Source organism: Podarcis raffonei, chromosome 7, assembly GCF_027172205.1.
Source record: "Podarcis raffonei isolate rPodRaf1 chromosome 7, rPodRaf1.pri, whole genome shotgun sequence".
In the NCBI taxonomy this organism is placed as follows: domain Eukaryota; kingdom Metazoa; phylum Chordata; class Lepidosauria; order Squamata; family Lacertidae; genus Podarcis; species Podarcis raffonei.
In genome coordinates this window covers 86,725,582-86,745,902 of record NC_070608.1, presented here as the reverse complement: position 1 = coordinate 86,745,902, position 20,321 = coordinate 86,725,582, and the positions used below count along the sequence as shown (strand labels likewise).

Here is a 20,321-nt window from a genome sequence, read left to right as displayed (position 1 = left end):
TTGCTGCTACTTTTTATTTTTGAGTTTACACACTAATCCCCAGCTACAGTTACACTCAAATTCTGGATTTCCCCAGAGCAGCATACAAGGTAAACAAACAAACAAATATGCCCCCCCATCTGACTGGGTTGCCCCAGCCTCTCTGGGCAGCTTCCAAATTGTGGACCAGGCAAACTTTTTCAGCAGGCGGCCGGTCCACTGTCCCTCAGACCTTGTGGGGGGCCAGACTATATTTTTGGGGGTGGGGGGTGAACAAATTCCTATGCCTCACAAATAACCCAGAGATGTATTTAAATAAAAGGACACATTCTACTCTTGTAAAAACACACTGATTCCCGGACCGTCCGCAGGCTGGATTTAGAAGGCAATTGGGTCAGATCCGGCCCCCAGGCCTCAGGTTGCCTCCCCATGTCATAGACAATAGGTGTCGCACTCCAACTTTTCCTTTGTCTAATTGATTAGATCTGGTTTCCTAAATGTCATTCATTGCTATTACTTTAGTCACCCACCAAGAACAATGAAAGGTAGGAGTAGGCAAATTTATCACAAAACAAACAAGTACCTGCATATTTTGCCTCATATCTCAGGCTCTACAAATGCCAGAAACTTAGTCTCCTTTTGTTTTCATTTTTAAAGAATGCTACGTATCTGAGGGTTCTGCCTCATCTGCCCCATGGCACATTCCTATGGTCTTTGCTCAAAGAATTGGACTTTTAAATTATATATATTCAGATTTGTCTCTATGCCTTATTGAGAGGAAGAGGAAAATTATTTGGAAAGAATCTAGTGAGTCAACCTGTCAAGCATACTGTATATCCATCTGTGCTTAATGCACCACTGGTACCCATCCAACATTTCCCATGTATTTTAAAAAAATGTTAATATTAAAATTGCAGTCAATTTTAAAAGGAAGCAATCATACTTCCTTAGATACCCTATAGATCCCAGCACAATTGTACCATTACTGGATTACAATCACCTCTTTATTTTCAACATACATTTACCTTCCTATCATTTAAATCCTTTGCTCTTTTTGTCATATGCAAAAATATTTGAAACTGGCAAACAGTATCCCTTCTCATTTTAATATTCTTTCTTGCCTCTAGTTTTCAAATTGGCTTAGACATTAAAACAGTTTTGGCCACCCTGAGGATTGGGAGAGAAGAGGAGGCATGGAGGGTCACCGAGATCAGCAAGGTGCAAGTGTGAGATAAAGTCAGCACACTTCCTTAAAGCTAACTGCGCCATGGGGCCTACTGCTGCATTTACCCTAGCAGGAAAAGAGGTAAGAATATATTCCCTTTTCAAATACACATTTTTCTTTCATAGACAGATAAATAGTAGCCATTTACCATTAGAAAAAATCCAATAATATCTGTAGGAGAATAGCCTTATTAGGACCAACTAATATACATAGTGGGATGTGGGTGGTGCTGTGGTCTAAACCACAGAGCCTAGGGCTTGCCAATCAGAAGGCTGACGGTTTGAATCCCCCAGGATGGGGTGAGCTCCCATTGCTCAGTCCCTGCCCCTGCCCACCTAGTCAAAGTGCTAAAGTGAGATGAGTTCTGCAACCTCAGAGTCGTCCACGACTGGACCTAATGGTCAGGGGCCCCTTTACCTTTACCTAATTTGCATATTGTGTTATGGGGAGGGACACTCTATTGTCTCTCAAAACAGACAGATGCCAACAAAGACCAACTGAAATCACAAAATAGTGAGGGGTAAGCCACTTGAGTTTTCCAGAATACACCTTCTTATTGAAAGCTTGCTTTAAAAAAAAAACAAAACAGGGATGAGGAAGCAGAGAAAAAACTGGGCATGCTAAGAAAGCCCCTCTAGTGTGTACTTTTAATAGTGTTTGAGACAGAGCGTAGGAAGTACTCCGCAGCCTTTATCCTGTGAGATACATACATAACAGATTTCAGATTGCACCACCAGTGGCTATTGGCACAAAGAGGCATTATGCCTGTGTAAACATCCTCAGAAGTCATTTCATGTATTGAGTGTTATTCCAAGGCTGGCTTCAGCCGATCATGGCTCTTCTTCGGAGAACCTAGTGCTGCTCTTACAACCTCACAATCTCCTCCTGACTTTACAAGTCCTATATTGATAAAAAGCCAAAGGTTGGGGACACCACCATGTGACAATTCATGTGCAGGAGGATCCCATGGATGTACAATGGCAGCTGAGAGTTGTGGTGTTTGGGGAAAAGAAGAGTTAGCACATTTGGGGGTGGGAAGGGGTGCCCTATGCTCAGCAAATGGAAAGAGCATTGCACTCAGCTAAACCCAGCTGACCCCAGTTATTAATTTAAAAGGTTTCTGAAATAGACTGGAGATGAGAAAAAGAGATCAAGGAGAGCAGGTTGAGGGGTCAATGTGGTCAGGCCCTTGCTGGGTCTCACACTTCTACACCGGCACCAATGTCAACAAGCCCCTGTCCCCTTTCTGCTGCTTCCCTCCCTTCCTTCCTATTGCCACCCTTCACTAGTCCCCCCTCCACTTCCCTCTGGCCCAGAATCAGAACTATGATGGTGCAGAAGTAGAGAAGGAGCTGCTCCTGCCTTCTCTCTCTTTCACCTCCAGCTCTCTTGCTGGCAAATGAGCAGTCAACAGTGTGGATGGAAAGCAGCAGCAACAGCCGGGGGCAGTGACAGCCTGTTTGAGCCCACTGAAGTGAGAAGTGGACACACACATGTTTTGCCTGAGGGCCCACAGTGTCCATATTTTTGGACTTGCACAGAGGGCCATTCACATTAACAAGGTATTAACACAGATATATCAGCATTGGTAAGCCAAATAGTGCACACAGTGTGATTTTTTTTTTATAAAAAAAACCAATCTTTGGTTGCATCCAGTGTGCAAGTGATAGCTCTGAGCCTCTGCAATAACTGTAAATCCATCAATTTCATGGAGCAGTCTGTCCCTCAAGTTTGCTTGTTCCAGTATGGCTAATCAGAAGTAACTTACAAAGTGTCCTGGGAAGCTGAAATGAGCACAAATGGGACATCAGTAAATATATATCAAGTTAAAACACAGGCCGAGTACGGAGGTTATATGTGGCTTTCTGACTTCAGGCTTCTGGTGAGGGCTCATATAACTGAATGCTCTCCTTTAAAGGAACATTCCTATGGCAAGATCCCTTGGAGGAGCAGCTTAGGATGAATCAGATCTCTGGCTCAGTCAGCATTAAGTTCCCAAACCCAGCTCAGCAGAAGGTTTGCCGGCATAAGTTGCTCATCCTTTTGCTCCTGTCAGCCACTTCTGGAGCCGGCTGTATGTCCCCTACCCCTCTTCCCCAAAGAGCATTTAAACCAGGCTCCTTGGAGTGCAGCAAGACCAGTGCCAGAAACTTTATTGTTGGTTGACTCTTGTTTTGCTATTCATTTATGTACCTAATAAATGAATAGTATTTGCTTTCGTCTTGTAATGTTGAATTTATTCTGTGTTTGCCAAATTGTCGATTTTGTCATTTTTGAATTCACTGGCATGTTCTGTATTTCATATGTTTGAATTTCCATGCTCTGTATTTCATTGTTTTGAATGTTTGCTGTAAGGCGCTTTGGGCACAGTTCATGAATGAAAAGCTGCACATAAGTAAATCAGTCAATCAACCCTGGCTCAGCTGGGGCTCAGCCAGTGGAGCTAAAGCTGCTTCAGCTGAGGCCAGTTTAGAGAGCTTGCCAGGAGGAGGTGGGGCTAGACTGGATGCTTAGCCAATTCCTCTCAGTCTTGGAAACTTTGGATAGAATACTATTTTAAAAGCTTGTTTTCCCTTTTCTGGGCTTAGGCAGGGAAGCAGCTGTGCTGCTGAAGGAATTTGGATCTGGTGTAACTTTACATTCACATAAATTGCACCAGTTTGCTTTACACCAGATGCTTGAGGGATTGCTCCCCAAATCTGTGACTGTCTTCACACTCCTGTTTCCTGTGCTCTCCCTGCATTTTCCAATGTGGGCTTTTAAATCCGTGTTCACAAAGTTATCCAAAATGCACTTTGTTATAAAGTACTGCTGTTTGATGTGTTTCTCAAAGCAGCTTGACAACAACTGGAGTCGTTTAGCTATTCTTATTTTGTCTCTAGACAAGTTTTCCCTGTTCCATTAACAACCTCTAGTGTGTACTAAAACAAATCTGACATTAATGAAGCTCTGCTGATATGAAGTTATAGTAATAATAATTTATTATTTATACCCCACCCATCTGGCTGGGTTTCCCCAGCCACTCTGGGCGGCTCCCAACAGAATATTTAAAACACAATCAAACATCAAACATTAAAAACTTCCCTATGATGTCTTCTAAAAGTCAGATAGTTGTTTATTTCCTTGACATCCACTACCTAGAAGACCCTCTGCCTGGTTCCCTGTAACCTTGGCGCTGGACCTCAGTGTCTGGGCTGAATGATGGGGGTGGAGATACTCCTGCAGGTATACTGGGCCAAGGCCGTTTAGGGCTTTCAAGATCAGCACCAACACTTTGAATTGTGCTCGGAAACGTACTGGGAGCCAATGCAGGTACTGGTATTTCAGGACAGGTGTTATATGGTCTCGGTGGCCACTCTCAATCACCAGTCTAACTGCCACATTCTGGATTAGTTGTAGTTTCCAGGTCACCTTCAAAGGTAGCCCCACGTAGAGTGCATTATAGTAGTCCAAGTTGAGAAGTTGAAGTTGATATGAGTTGAGAAATGCATTAGAGGAGTGGGGGACAACACACTTTGTTGTGCTCTAAGGCAAGCAATATGAACACACAGTAATTCCCTCCACGTGGGAAACTAGCATTCCAGGAAGATGTTTGGGGACTACAATTCCCATCACCACTGACCACTGGTCCTGTTAGCTAGGGATGATGGGAGCTGTAGTCCCCAAAACATCTGGAGGCCTGAGTACCCACCAGCAGTGTGATATGATCCAACCCAGACTTGGCCTTAACAGGGTCTGGAAAGCCTTCCAGTTACTGAGCCTGATGCCGAACCTCGGAATAGCAACGTTTCGGCGGGGTCAGATGGTGACATGCCTTCCCTCCAAAGTCTGTGCAAAATGGCTCCTGGAGGCGCTTTGGCAGCTGCTGCCTCTCACTCAGTCCCCAGAAGGTGCTCTCTCAGCCTCTCCCCGGACCCCACCCGGTTTCTGCCTGAGAGATTTCTGGAGAGGTTGTGGGGAACCCGGGAGGCATAGTCGAGCCCTTGTGCTGAAGGGCGGCAGCAGCCCGCCATGTGCGCGGCTTGCCAGACAGGCATCAGGGATGCTGCGAGTGGTACCCGGCCTCGGAGTTGCGGGGTTGCTAGGAGACGGGAGGCAGAAGGGACAGCCTCGCGGGAAGAAGGGCGCTTCAGGTGCGCGCCGAGGCGGTGGCAGCGCGTCGCTGCTTCGCCCGCTGGAGGCGCCCGCGCCATCCGAGGGAGCGGAGGGGGCAGCAGCGCCTAGTGGCCCGGGGAGAAGGATTCGCTCGCCCGGCTCTGGGACGCTCTTGGGAGGAGGCTGAAGCCCATGCGGATTCCGGGGAGGCCCGGCGGGCGCGCACCTCGCCAGGAAGGTGCGCGCGATGCTCTGGGCTCCTGCGCGCGCGGAAGGTGCGCGGCCAGCTGGGGGCCGCCTGGCGAGCAGCTGCGGAGCCTGCCTGGTCGCTGCTGCGGCAGCCGGAATGCGCTCCGCTGAGCGCTGACTTGGGCGTCCCGGGAGGAGAGCCTCCTTGTCGGCCGTGAGTATTTCGGACCTGCAGTGCCTGGAGACCGAGAAGCAGGACGAGGGGAGCGGCCGGGGGGGTGATGGGGGTGGGGAAAGGTGCTTGCACAGGAGGAGGAAGAGGAGGAGGAGCAGGGAGGGAGCCGTCGCGCCTCTCCGGAGCGAGGTTTGTGCTGCAGAGGCAGCGGCAGGAGTGCGGCACCGGTCGTGTCCTTGAGAAGCATCCTTCAGCCGAGCCGCGGAGGTGGAAAGAGAGACCAAGACAGACAGATTGAGAAAGAGAGAGAGAGAGAGGGAGGCTGGGGGATGCTTCGTCCCGCCGAGAGCGGCCGCGCGCTCTCAAAGGCTGGCGCCGTGTCCTTGGAAAACCTCTAGCAGGGGAAGGAGAGAGGGAGGGAGGGAGAAGGGAACCGCCAAGGCAGAAACGGGAGGCGTGAGGAAACGCATTTCTCAAGTCAAAGCATCTCAAAATGGAAGCAGGACGTTTCCTAGGGAAGCAGCAGCAGCAGCAGCACCTCCTCTCTCCCGGGGATCTGGCTGAGAATTCTTGCCCTTGGACTGCTCGTCCTTGCGCCTGACTTCTGAGGCAGATGGCTGCAAAAGACCCTTGGTAAAATCTCCAGGAACCTCTTTCTGGAAGTCAAGCGAAACCTCCCCGATAAACTTTCCGCAAGCCCTCAGTAAGGCTTCTCACCAGAGGGGTGTTTTTCGATTAGTGGGGGAGCCCAGGAAACAGGGAGCTGAGCCCCGGTACCTGCCCAGGGCACCTTGGCGCCACTGGCCTGGGTGGGCAAGGAGGCACGTGGGTATCTGCGGGCCCTGAGCCATGCGCGCTCCCTCTCTCGCAGATCCGAATGTCGGAGCACAGCAACGACGAGGGGGAGGACGATGCCGACCACCAGCACAGCGTTTCCATGCTGTTCCTGCTGGTCCTGGTCTTCTTCGTCATGGGACTCGTGGGATTCCTCATTTGCCACGTCCTGAAGAAGAAGGGCTACCGCTGCCGGACATTCCGGGATGAGCTCGACTCTGATAACAAGGAGTCTCTGACCCAGCTGCAAGATGGTGAGTAAAGGGGGAGGGGGCAGAGAGGGAAAGCAGCGAGCGGGGGGCTTCTATCTTTCTCAGCACGAAGCTCCCCGCCACCCGCAGGCGCAAAGCGGTGTTCCTTCAAGACCAAGAGTTCGCCAGCCCTGGGCTAGCAAATAATGAGTTGGAGAAGGGGGCATGGAGAACTCTACGTTTAAAAAAGCATCACTATTTTACCCCACCAGCCTAAATTCTGCGGGTGCAATTTGCTGGAGGGATTAAAGTAATTATATGTGGGCTGCTGGTGGCTTTCAGAGCAGCCGCTTCATCCGTCTTGACAGCTCCCATCCTTTTAGGTTTTGTGACTTTGGCTTTGCTCTGCTCAACTCTGCTTTCACCCATCATGCAGTCCAGTATTATTCACGTTTTTCTTGCTGTGCTCGATGGGAATGACCCAGATCTGAACTGAAATTTCCGGATCTAAGCAAAAAACGTTACTGGTCTCCCTTCCCTATCACCAACTTTGCAGCTCTTTTGCACGTTGCTTAAAGTCACCTCACTAAATTGGAGCTAATAGCTCATATTTAATAATTTGCAAAACTGTAGCCTTGGAATAATGCCAGAAAATACTAGATCGATGCAAGAGGTTGAATCTCTTGGTTCAAATCCCTGCTGAACCATAGCCAAGTGGATAGTCATCCCTCTGCTGCTGGAATTTGTGCACAGAGGACAGCAGGATAGCTCAGCTGGTAAGAGCAGGAGACTCTTAATCTCAGGGTCTTTAGTTCAAGCCCCATGTTGGGCGTAAAGAGTCTTGCACTTGATGACTCTCACACTCCCTTCCGACTCTATGAAGACCAAGGGTTTAATAAGCCAGTGAGAGACTATACTTCTCCAAGCATCTTGTCCCAGCCTCATGCCAAATCATCTGAAACACATAGGAAAATAGGACCAGAATATCATGGTGGGTTGCATCCTAGAATTAGGGGCATCTGAACTTAGATGGGTGTGAGTGGTTTTCATTATTTTATCCTACCTTTGTTCAAGGAGCTCGGAGTGATCTTTCCCTGCATCAGTCTATTCCCCCAGGCAACCTTGTGATGTAGGTGAGAGGCTAGAAGACTCGCCCCAGATCAGCCAGTGCCCTTCATGACCGAGTGAGGACTTGAACCCAGGTCGCTCCACCACAATGGTTTTCTTGAACTGAGCGGCAAACAATATTTAGGACTCTGAATCAAGGTGGGATGGAGGGCAACAACAGAAGAGAAACACTGCCTTTTCTGGCACCTACAGCTAAACTCTTTCCGTACAACTTCAACTACAGTGGTGCCTCGGGTTACATATGCTTCAGGTTACATACTCCGCTAACCCAGAAATAGTGCTTCAGGTTAAGAACTTTGTTTCAGGATAAGAACAGAAATCGTGCTCTGGTGGCGCGGTGGCAGCGGGAGGCCCCATTAGCTAAAGTGGTGCTTCAGGTTAAGAACAGTTTCAGGTTAAGAACGGACCTCCAGAACGAATTAAGTACTTAACCTGAGGTACCACTGTAAAGTTGGATGATGAAGGAGGAAGTGGAGGCTGCTCTGTTAGGGCAAATGGGGGCACTGTGCCATCCACCTCAGTCTGCCCTCAAGCAGCCCCAACCTGCTTGCCTTTCTTGCATCCTGTCTAGGAGGCAAGCACTGCCTATTGGCTTCCTCCTCCCATGGCTCAGGGCTGCCCTTGTAGGACTCAGTAGGGAAGAGGGTGGGACAAAATTAGAGGGAGTTGGCTCTGCCTGTCATTGGCCCTGGCTCCGCCTCCTGCTTGAGTCCCTGCCTTCCACCTGACCAATCGGTGGGTACCAGCCACACCTGAAAGCAGGATCTTCCAGTGGGCATAGCTCACTCCTGCGACAAGGGCTGGTTTTGATACCTCACTCTTTTTTCAGGCCAGGAATGTCCTTGTAATGGGATGCCTGAAAATTTGATGTGTGCTCTTGGCTATTATGTCCCTCAGACTTGCCTGTGATTGCGGCCTGAGCCCCATTGTATGCGATGCAGCTATGGGCATTTTGGGGCCACGTTTCTGCTATTTTCCAAATGTGAGGAGGGAGGGAGGATAGGTAAAGATGAGCAGGGAAAGAAAAAGAAAAGCTGTAGTAGTTAGTTTTTATTAGCTTTTCATCAAGGTTGCATTCTACTTTCACCCTAAAGAGCTCAGGTGGCACACATGAATTTATCCTCACAACAAAGCTATAAAGTGGGCTAGAATAAGAAATTGTGACTTGCCCTAGTTAACATTATGGTTGTGAGGGGATTTGAACCCAAATTTCCCTGCACTTCCTTTGCTGCAGAGTGGCATCAAAAAGACTGTAGCTCCGTTGCTCTGAAGGGCACTGTGGCAGCCTTAACCTTGCTACAGAGTTTTGTCTTTTGTAAATGGCCGTTTTCCATTTATCAAGTAGAAACACATGATTATTGAGCTGTTTATAAACAATCACTGTGGGCTTCGCTTAGCTGTTCTACATCTACTAGAGAGATGTCAGGTGGCTGGGAATGCAAAGTTTCAAGAGTTTGTGCATGGCTTCTGTCGAATGGATCCAAACTGCAGGAAAGAAGATTCCACCTAAACATTAGGAAGAACTTCCTGACAGTAAGAGCTGTTCGACAGTGGAATTTGCTGCCAAGGAGTGTGGTGGAGTCTCCTTCTTTGGAGGTCTTTAAGCAGAGGCTTGACAACCATATGTCAGGAGTGCTCTGATGGTGTTTCCTGCTTGGCAGAGGGTTGGACTCGATGGCCCTTGTGGTCTCTTCCAACTCTTCTATGATTCTATGAATTTAGATTGCAAAGAAGAAGCAACATTTAAGAGAGATATTTATCTTTATAAGTAATTGTTTCTGACAATTGCCACATTGTGTAGAAGTAGTGGGTTGTCAAGAAATACAGGTATTCCTGAGGAATAAACACAGGGACTGAAATGTGTGGGGAAGTGACTGGCTTCTTTGAATGGCACCCCTGAGTTTGGGAGATTCAATTCAAATTATATCAGGACGATTATGGGCAGACTGTGCTGCTACGTGATCTGCTAGAGCAGGGCTGGGGAACCTTTTTTCTGTTGAGGATCACATTCCCGTAGGGCTAATCTGTCAGGGGCAGGGCCGGCAAGGTGAAGCAACCACCTCAGGTGGCGGGATCCATAGGAGCAGCAGATCTGGCCTGCATGGAATGTATCACCTCCTGCCATTGCACTGGTGGCAGAAACAGCTGCATCACATCCCTTGGAGGCCGGATCTGCGTCTCCTCAGCAGTCTCCCCCCCAATGTTGTCTCTACAGAGGCCTCTTGGCGAATAGGAGGCCCTGCTGCTCTCCCCCCGCCCTTGTTCCATGGCAGGGACATGCACATCATTTTGTGGCTCACCTCAGGTGCCAAAATGTCTTGGGCTGGCCCTGGTCAGAGGCCACATATGGCAATGGCAGGGAGCGACAGAGCCACAAATGGTGTAAAGAAGCTCATTTTCTCTGTGCCTCCTTGCCCCTGCATGAAATCAGGCCAAGGGCTGCTTGTGGCCACAGGTCCCTCCCCCAGTAGCTTGTTGGGTGGGACAGGGCTGCTAGGTTAGCTTCCTAATTCACTGTTGCTTGCCAGGGCAGAGGGGGCAAGGCAGCAGGGAGATTGGCACAGTGCAAATGCACCAGCTGGGTGTCAGGCTGGTTCCGCTGATGGTTTGCACTATGCCAACCTCCTGCCCCCTTGCCTCTCCTTCTTGATAGTACCTCACCTGCTGGGAAGTTGCAGTAACAGCTGAGGCCCCACCCAGGAAGCCACTTCTGTTTGCACACCTCTGTTAGAGAGAACAGCTTCCCAGGTCACTTTTGCTGAAGCACGGGGCTAGCTGTTCCTTGAGCATTTCAAGGTTTTTGATGCTGTATGGAGATTTATCCCGTCACAAAAGTTCCTATGTGTCTTCTATCACTGCCATATCTTTTTATTTCAGATGAAGATGAGGAGCTGAATGAGGACACTGTAGAGAAGATAGTGAAGTGCATCATTCAGAATGAAGGTAAGGCTTAACCTTGGTTTAACGGTTGGGAAGTCCCTGTACATGAGGACCTGGCTGTGACACATTTCTTCTTTCTCCCCTTTGTTAGCAAATGTGGAAGTCCTGAAGGAAATGCTGGGAGATGGTGACGCTGATCTCCCACTGCCGGTCCCTGTGCCCAGGTGAGGACAGGGTCCAGGTGCACCATAGGGCCTATTCCATCTTGGGAATCTCTGCTATGCCATCCTTCCTTGAAGACTGGGCTAGAGGTCAGCTGTCAGTGAGGAAGAGATGGAGAGATTAAAGCCCTTGTCTCTGCGCTAGAAAAGGGCAAAGGGGAAGCCCAGGCTTGAATCCCTGGTGTTCATATGGCTCCCTCAACATTTCATTTCATTACAGTTCGGGTTGCTTTTGGTTTCTGAGGTAGAAAAACCAAATGGGGTCTTCCCTCCCCAGTCCATGCTGGGGTTGTATTGTGGTGGATGCGGGTAGCGCTGTAGTCTAAACCACCGAGGTTGGCAGTTCGAATCTGCTCAACAGTGGTGAGCTCCCTTTGCTCTGTCCCAGCTTCTGCCAACCTAGCAATTCAAAAGCACATCAGTGCAAGTAGATAAATAGGTAGCATTGTGGCAAGATGGTAAACAGTATTTCCGTGTTCTCTGGTTTCCGTCACGGTGTTCTGTTGTGCCACAAGTGGTTTAGTCCTGCTGGCCACATGACCCAGAAAGCTGTCTGTGGACAAACGCTGGCTTCCTCAATCTGAAGTGAGATGAGCGCTGCACCCCATAGTCATCTTTGACTGAATGTAACCATCTAGGGGTCCTTTACCTTCATATCTTTTGTGGTGTGGGGGTGGGGGTTGTGTTTTTGTAGCACTCACATTTATTTCATTGGGGCTTTCTTAGGAGAACTTCCTGGTAGCTTGAACTCCATGGGTCACATTTGTCTGTGTGAATCTCAGAACCTCTTGTGCTTGTCTCATGCTAATGTGCTGGTCGTGTCTTGAGGGTTGCATCCTTCTGTTTAGATTGAGTGGTTTGGGGCAATTATGTTCCGAGCTCAATGACTGTAGTGGCAATTAGCTTTCTGTTCTCTTTTCTCCAGCAGCCTCTGCCCACATCGCAGCAGCCAAGATGCTGGCCTGCCCCATCACCACACGGTGCATTTGGGCTCAACGCAAGCCCCTTGCATCCACTGCAGTAGGAAAAAGAGGCACCCGCTGCATCGACAGGGCCGCTCCAAGGAGGGCAAGGGCAAGATGCACCCGGGGGAGACCACGGTCTTCTCTGTGGGCAGGTATTTATCAAGAGACAGGTCTTTCTTTATTTCCACGCCATCCTTCATTTTACTAGATTTCAGCATAAAAACCTAATACAACATCTTGGAAAATCAGTGTAAAGGGAGTAGAAGAAATTCACTTTGCAATTCTTCGGTTGGGAGAAGGTATTCACCATAGCAAGTGGCAGGGCAGGAGCGAGGTGTGCAAGGGTGCTTTCTTCAGTTGTTTTGTTTTTACATTTTCCCTCTCCTAACAAACGGGGGGGGTTAATATATTTAAAAAGTTAGAATATTTGTAGACTGCACCCTCAAATAAAATATTAAGTCACTGGTACAATAAAAGGTATGAGTGCAATAAAACATACCATAAAATAATAATAAAATGACTCGCTCATCTTGGAAAAATTCAAACAACTATGTTGTTGTTGGCACCCATCTCTCTCAGGAGACAATGGAGGAGTGCGCCTTTGGGGGTGAGGCCAAACTGTTAGAAAGTTGCAGAGCCTGCTGTGGCTGTAGAGACCGACACAGGAGTGACTCCCCCCCCCCCATAACTGCTCGCCCCTGCGTTGTTTTTGCTGCGCTTGCAGCACCGAAGTGAGCTCTCTGGGGCTCAAGCCATGCAATGTGTCTGGAGGTCCTGGGCTGCTCAGACGACAAGAGCCACCCCCCCCACCCGCAGTCTTGCTGATGTGGCCCAAAGGAAAACATTTGGCACCAGCTTGTCTGCAAGAGTTGCCAGAAGGAGGCATACAAGACACTATCCAACCTCCTTAGGGGATCCACACCAGCTTTTTGTAGGGTTTATATAAACAATAACTATGCTTTGGTGGGAACTGAGACACTCTGACTCCCGAGCTAACATAGTTTGATCTCCATTTTGGGGCATGTCAGGATGTGGTCAGGTGTTGGATACTTGAAGCTGAGCCTCCCTCTGGTCCAGCTCCTTTTTGGTCCTCCTAATGTTGGTAGGGCCAGGACTACAGAGGTTTCCAGAATAGTGAGAAGGTGGGAACCCAGCACTGCATCTCCCTCTCCAAGGTCAGAATTCTTGGCCTTCCAGGGGCCACGGAATTGCAGGGCCAGGCATATGAAAAGCAGCAACAAAAGAGAAGAGGACACATCATTTCTCACATGGTGAAAAGGAAACTTTCCACACCAAAACCAATCTGTTTTGAATAAGAGGTGTTTAATGAAGACACAGTAGAGGACCCCTTGAATGGGACACCCTCCGATGGCTCATCCAGTGCCTCACAACACTGTGCCCACATGAAGAGATTTGCCATTATTCTTAGTGAGCGAATGGTGCTTGCCTTGGCTCCATAAGAGAGAGTGTATTTATATTCTCAGCTAGTTTATTAGGCATACTTGCCAGATGAAAAATGAAAATAAATCAAAGGCAAAGAGTGAGGGGGTCAGAGCACCAGCTTGATGAGTAGTGTCTCATGGTTTGACTTGGAAGTGTTGCAATTTTAGCCTCTTTCCTTTGAGGAAAAGATTTAAATTATGTGGGAAAGGGCTCCCTAACTGGTTTCCACAGGGCTCATGCTCAGCCTTTTCTCCCCATTCAAACGTTCGCTCCTTTTCCTTAGCATGTTCTTCTAATCTAGCATCCGTGGGGAGAGTGAGAGGTGGACACCAAAATACAGGAATAATAAACCTATTTGAAAGTATCCAGGGAAAAGGTATGTTATTCTGCATTGGAGAGTAGCTAGTAGGATATGGTTAGTATCTTATCCACAAAAAATATAACCAAGTGCCTCAGAGTTTTGCTTTCTGTTCTGTCAGGAGACCTTGCAACCCAGAAGATGAGGGATCTTACAGGATGATTTGTCACTGTTGATTCACCTGACTTCCTTTATCCCCCCCCCACCAGATTTCATGTCACCCATATTGGGAAGAAACAGGACGAGTCTCTCCCTGGTAGCAAACAGGACCTTGGATCTGCTGACGCAAACCAGGAAGCCCACAGCAACGAGAAACTCGCATGGGAGGGCTCCCAGAATGGAATCGTTCACACAGGTGAATTTCAGCAAGGAAGACTCCAGCAGGCAGATCCTGAAAGCGAAAAAGGGTCCAAGGAAGAATGGGCAGATGAGTCCACTCAAGGAGAAGGCCCCTTGAACACAACGGCCAATTCAGATGTCTCCATGAACGGACCAGAGAGGAAAGAAAACCCTACGCCCTGCTCATTGCAAGAGGCCAACCTCCTAGGGACTGCAACAAGCAATGCGTCCGAGACAAACTGCTCTACTGGACCCAAGTGCCTTGGGTCAGAGGATCCGGAGAGGCTGGATAAGGACGTGGCTGCCTCTGAGGACGAGGGTGTTCAAAGGGCAGCTAATGATGTATCAGAAAAAGTAGCAGCCAGACTAGATATATCAGGAAACGAGATCAATAGAACAAACAGCACAGAACTCCAGGTAGATACTGTTATGTCCTCTCTTTCCTCGTCTTACGGGACACCCCATTTCTCTTTCTGTGCACAGGGATACTAAGAGCATTGTTGACTAACAGGTAACAGCCCTCATAGCACATCCAAACTGATGCCACTGAAAGGGCCAGGGGTTGCGACTCACAGATTCTCTTGAGATAGTGGAGGAGGATAAACAGCCAGTGGGTAACTGTTTACATGTATCAAAAAATCCAATCTTCAAGCAGGGGTCACAGAGTACCTAGCACTGAGAATTAAGGTGTGTCTGTGCCCACTTACCTACCTACACAAGCTGGTGCAGCACTGTTTTCCTGCTGCAGAGGGAGTTCTGCTTCCCCTTCCCTCCTCTAATGACACATGCACCCAGTGACGGAGGAAGGGGAGTGCGTGGGGGGCTGTGGTCCGCCCCAGGTGTCCTCACTGAGAGGGGTGACAAAAGGAGGGTTTTTTTAAAAAAATGGACTCCTGAAACTTTTTAGGAGTGACGCGGTGACTTAGGCGCCTGCAGGTTCCACGCTGCCTAAAACGGCAGCGTGGGACTTGCACCTGCCTACTGCCTCTCCCTCAGCTGCCCTACAGCTGAGGGGGAGGCGGAGGAGAGGCTTGGCTCGCCCCGCCCCTGGCTGCAGGACACGCCCCCACACCGGGCACCCAAGTGGCTAGCTACACTGCTGCATGTGCCGGACTCTGAACTATTGTTCTTGGGCAAAATGATCTGAGGGAGGCTCTGTATCTTGCTAGAAAAGCAGGAAATGCATATCCTAAGTCCTCCCACCACCCCAAATCTATTTGTGTCTGTACTAAGCAAGAGTTCTCCAAAGGGAAGAACTGTGATGAAAATAAGGGCAGCAAGGTAGCTGCAAAAGGATTTCCCAGTGCAGGATAGATTTGGGAAGAACATTAATCTTCCAAATGTTACAGCACTAAGAATTTTAGTTCCATGAACATCAAAACATTTAAAAAAACCATAAAAGGATAAAACTAGGAAGGTACAGGACTGTAATGAGTTCAGGTAATAATGGTGATACAACAGCAAAGAGGAGAGGAAATAAGTGTTTGAAGTGTTGCTTACTGCCAAAAGCAAGCAAATGCTGATGAAATGAAGTGTTTTTGCTTCAAACGTCATTGTAAATAGTGAAATGCAGGCCAGAGAGGCAGCAGAGGCACCCTTTACAGAATGCTTGGGTAAAAGCTATACAAATTCACAAGTATTATTTTAATAACTTCTAGGATAGCTGCCTTGTTGTGGTTAAATGATGGAATGCAAACAACATACAAGCTGAAATCAGCTTAGAAGCAGTAACGTTTATATTCAGAATATCCATAGAGGGTTACGAGGTCAAAAGATGTAGAAACCAATCTATCTCTGAAGTGGCAGAAATGAAAAATTGCATACTATTTGAAATAGGACACTCAAATAACTGGTATATTATTATTGCTTAAACTGGGTTTCATATTTGTTCTTGGTGTGTAACCTCTTACCCCATTTACACTGACATTATTACATATCCAACATTTTCTTGGTTTGACAGAAAGAATTTGGTAGGTGGAGGAGAAGGAGCATAGAGTTTTATATAGACAGGATGCTACCTGCTGTACCTGCTAAAACCATAATTTTGAATTGCATACCACTTAGAGGCAGCCCAAGTTATTTTAGTGCCTGAAGCAGCAAAATATAAATATAACCTCTCTGGCAGTAGTAAATAAAATTATTAGTAAATTATTAATCGGCAGGTTGCTACCTTTTAATAATGCCCCATATCTGCTATCTGAGATGTGCCACCTCAGCCTACCTAAAGGTAGAACAGGCCCATAAACTCATATTATTTTAAGATGTGCTTTCCTGGTATACATTAATTTTTTAAAAAAGGAAGACATACCTTTTAGCAATTGCACATCATGAGTTTGCAATGCCCATTAAAATTGTCACATGTAAAATGGTCCTTAGACTGGATTCCACCTCCTTCCCTGACTGGCCTTTTTATAGAAGCATTGCTGAAGCTCTCTAATCCCATATCTACCTCATAAGACTTCAGTGAGTGCCAATTAGCTCCTACCTGTAAATCTCCTTGAGGGTTTTCACATGCCTAGGAAGAGCCATGATTCCTAAGCAACTCCTGGCACCAGTGCCCACCATCAGCAGTGCCAGCTTGGCCCCACAACTGTGGGTGCCCGGGGCCGTGGGTACCATACAGCGTTCATGGCCCTGGCACCAAAATTTTTGGTTGCCCGGCCCCTTCATGGGGAATTTTGTGGGTGCTCAGGCACCCAGGGGCCCCAGGGAGTTGGCACCTATGCCCACCATTCTAGGCACTGGCATCTCTCACCCACTCACACGGCCTACCCAGTTCCCACCCCCTGCTATTGTTGGCATAGACCATCTGGCCAAATCCTAGCCAGTATAGGGACGCCTGGGTGTTCTTCCAGGACCCCTAGAAGCCTCTTTGCCACTCTTGCCCCACTCCTTAGGTGCCATGTTGTGGGGTTTCTGGGGTTTCTCGTAACCTAAGCTGCCGGTGTGACCCTTTCCCTGCTTGTTTCTTGCCTCTTTCCTCCCAGGAGCAGAGGCTGGTGGTGCAGGACCCAGGAGTATCCATGTGACGTAAGTTCCACACTCTGCTTGTCAACAGCTGGGACTGAGGCTTTGAGTGTTGCCACAAAGCCACTCCTGGCGTTATGCTGGGGGGGGAGACCAGACTGCCTGACAAAGTATGTAACCTGCAGGTTGGGAGTAGCTCTGCTTTTACTGGATTGGCAAGAGGGGATGGGATTCTTTGGCACACGGAAACCAGACGGGGACTGCTGCTCTCTGGGCTTCTCTTTGTCATCCCCAGGCACCAGAGCAATCTGAACCATGTTGCTCTGAGGTGGAAGCTTCACAGCCTGCCAGTCTACTGCTGCTTCCCGGGGGAAGAGAGGTATCCCTGCCCCAGGCCCAGATTCTTTCCGGGAACACGTGAAGTATTAGGTTAGGGTTTCCACCTACGCAGAACATAGGAGAGCTCAACTTTCACCATCATTCACCTCCTCACCCTTTAAGCACCTATCTCCTCACTCAGCGAGGAATGGTGTTGGGGACACTGTGATGATAGCCACTGACCCGTTCGGCAGGCATCCCGCCAAAAAGCATTCACAGATCTAGTGCCATAGCTCATCAGATTGGGCCCATAAGCACATATGCCTGCTGCACCCACAAGATCCAGGGTTCTCCTTAGGTGATCCCCTGGGCAGCCCCAGTGTGGACAGCAGCAGAACAGCCCTTTTACCATGTTTATGGTCAGTTCCACACATACCTAGAAGCAGTGACATTTTAGTTAAAACTACCAGTCAGATCCACAGCCCTGTGAGGTATGTGCAGGCCAAGAGAAGTTATAGGGCTCCTCATTTGCCCCAAAGAAGGGTTCAGATCCCACCACAGGGATAAGGCTTTTTGGAGAGCAACACTTCCAGGTGTGTGTTTTATTGATTGATTGCAATGTAAGGGGCTCACACAGAAAAATATGAATTATTCTAACAGCCATGTCACAGTAAACAAAGACTCTGAGCTGCTTAGTATGAGAGAAAAAAGGAGAGAGGCAGTTCACTCCTACTGCATGGAGATGGAAATTCAGCTGCTGGAAAGCAAGGGTGGGTGGTCTGGGTAGCAACAGAAATTTCAAACCAAAAGTGAGAATCAGTTCATACCAGGAGGCAAGAGGGTGTTAACCTTTCTTGGTGGAGGGCGAGGATGACAGGAGGACACAGTAGGGCAAGGAAAGGGATCACGGTCCTAACATGCAGCCAGTTTTTTACCCTGTGTGAGAAAAGGGAGACCCATGTCGCCCGCCCCCACCCACAGAAGGCTTCAAGTATCCCAGTGGGAACAATGACTGGGGGGAAGAACAGCCCTATTGTAATGGAGTGAGGGAGGAAACATCTACTTGGGCAAGCAGCAATGGAAACGACAACAAAGCAAGGTCACAGGAGCCAAGACTGAACCGGCCAGTAGGATTGGGGACGGGAGGGAGCAGGATTAGCATTGCCACATAAAATAGGAGGGAAATGGTCAGGCCCCACTCCTGAGGACTTCGCTCACCAAGCTTTCTTTTAGCATTTGACTGGAAAGAATATTTCTAGACAGTGAGGGCAGGAGTGATGCCAGAACTCCTAAGCTACAGAGCAATTCTCCACTTGCTCAGGAGACAGGAGGATGGAGGATGGAGGAGCATGTGACGCCTCCTGCCCACCTGCTACCCATGGGGGGGGCACCTCTATCACTGTTGTTCTGGCCTGCCATTGTTGGGTCATCCTTTTAACCCCTTGTGAAAGTTGCAGTGGAACTCTGGCTGCTTACAGATGGAGGGCAGCCACCTCATCCTTTGCCTTCGGTAGATGTTTCTGTTCATGCTCCTTCCTTCAACATTTTCTTTCAGAGCCTGCCTGCTCCACGTTCAGGGTTGCAAAGCAGAGAGATGCACACAGAGCCAACACTAGGTTCGCAAGAACTAGGCGGCCAGAACGACTCACGCCTGGGCCAGAAGAGCGACACCACGCCTGGCAAGGATGTGCCACTTCCACCAGTAGAACTATGACACTTGGCAAGAGCCTCATCCCCATTGCAACAGCTACTCACGCAGCAGCAGCGGAAGAGCGCAGGAACGGGACCGTGTTGTGGCGTTATCCACCTTGCTGAAACCTCATTCTGTTGAAAGCTTTGCTAAGGCCCCTGTGTGCAACCATGCGACTTGTGGGGTGGGATGGCGGGAGCCACCGGTATGCCTGAGCTGGTAAGAATCCCATTCTTCTCCATGCTGGGGCTCAACTTGCGGTGCTTTGAAGAATCCCAGATTTGTATCTCAGGATCCTTCTCACATCCCGCTCCAGGCGCTGCCCTTTCAGCAATAGCCCATTTTCCTGCATGCCAGTCAGGTCTGAGTGAACGATTAGTGTTTAAAAAATAAAATACAGCTACTGCTTACAGCAGGAAGAGAACTCGGCCAATGTGGGTGGAGTGAGTTTTGAACTAAGGGGAGAAGGCCCTTGGCATTGCCTGCCCTGCTCGTAGCTGTGACTCAGCTTAGCCGGCTTAAAGTCTGAGTGTCCACTCCCATCCTGACCAGGGAATACAGTGGCCCTGGGGGCTGCACTTAGGCAGGTAGCTGGACCCAGGGTAGCCTCCCTGGTTTCCAGCATTCACACACGACAATCAGAGGAGCTAGAATTACAACTCAGGAGCAGCAGTTACACAAGAGGAAATGTGAATTCTGCCTCAGACCGCAATATTTACAAACAGGCACTCCCCTAAGTGATAAATCCTTGCAAAGATCCTGCTCTAGTGTCTACTAACCACACCATCCTCTTTGAAGCAGCCAAATAGCACCTAACTCTGAGCCCCTTCGCTGTGGGGCTCAATGTGGTATGTGTGGGGACTTGCATGGGGTGGGGGTGGGGGCTGCTTTGCTCAACACAGATCCTGGAGACTCTTGTGGCTCCGGATAGGCTTTCCCCTCGCTAGGAGACCAGAACCTGGCTTGGGAGATGAGCCAACTAAACACTACCCCAGACCCTGTGATTTCTAGTCTTCTGTGTTCTAGTTAAGCCATGACCGAAGGCCACCTCTGCCTTCGCCCTACATCTTTTCATGTTTAAGTACAGTGTAAACAAAAACTAACCCTATTAAAGATGCTGAAGACGTGCAGAATGGTGTCTGTTTATTCGGTCAGTACCTGCCCATCTATTGCCTCTCAAAGACGCAGCACAGGCGCCAGCTCACTCAGCAAGGGGCAGAAAAAGAAGAGCAGCAGACCCGGCCGTTGTCAATAGTTCTGACAGACAAAGTGCAGACAGATGCTAGCTAGCAGCATTTAAAGCAAAGGGAGAGACCTGCTCCCA

General features: G+C 48.8%; 1 protein-coding gene across 4 annotated transcripts; it reads left to right on the top strand.

The window, feature by feature from the left end:
- Positions 1–1,210: 1,210 nt before the first annotated feature.
- Positions 1,211–20,130, top strand: RELL2 (RELT like 2). Of its 4 annotated transcripts, none has more exons than XM_053397352.1 (9): positions 1,266–1,285; positions 2,521–2,766; positions 6,535–6,751; positions 10,694–10,759; positions 10,848–10,920; positions 11,846–12,034; positions 13,893–14,439; positions 17,010–17,052; positions 18,863–20,130. In XM_053397352.1, exons 2-8 carry the CDS (start codon positions 2,698–2,700, stop codon positions 17,049–17,051), a joined length of 1,203 nt encoding a protein of 400 aa, XP_053253327.1. In that variant the 5' UTR covers positions 1,266–1,285; positions 2,521–2,697; the 3' UTR covers position 17,052; positions 18,863–20,130. The 4 variants fall into 4 exon arrangements, with proteins under 4 accessions (XP_053253328.1, XP_053253327.1, XP_053253326.1 ...); XM_053397351.1 differs by having other exon boundaries at positions 1,269–1,285; positions 11,843–12,034; XM_053397353.1 differs by lacking the exon at positions 2,521–2,766 and having other exon boundaries at positions 1,211–1,285; positions 11,843–12,034.
- The last annotated feature ends 191 nt before the right edge of the window (positions 20,131–20,321 follow it).

Excerpts from the sequence above, each read along its gene's own strand:
- RELL2 (XM_053397351.1), top strand. The coding sequence starts at position 2,698 with ATGTTTTGCCTGAGGGCCCACAGTGTCCATATTTTTGGACTTGCACAG. Across the intron at positions 2,767-6,534 it reads GGGCCATTCACATTAACAAG|ATCCGAATGTCGGAGCACAG; the intron begins GTATTAACACAG and ends CCTCTCTCGCAG. Across the intron at positions 10,921-11,842 it reads CTGCCGGTCCCTGTGCCCAG|CAGCCTCTGCCCACATCGCA; the intron begins GTGAGGACAGGG and ends TCTTTTCTCCAG.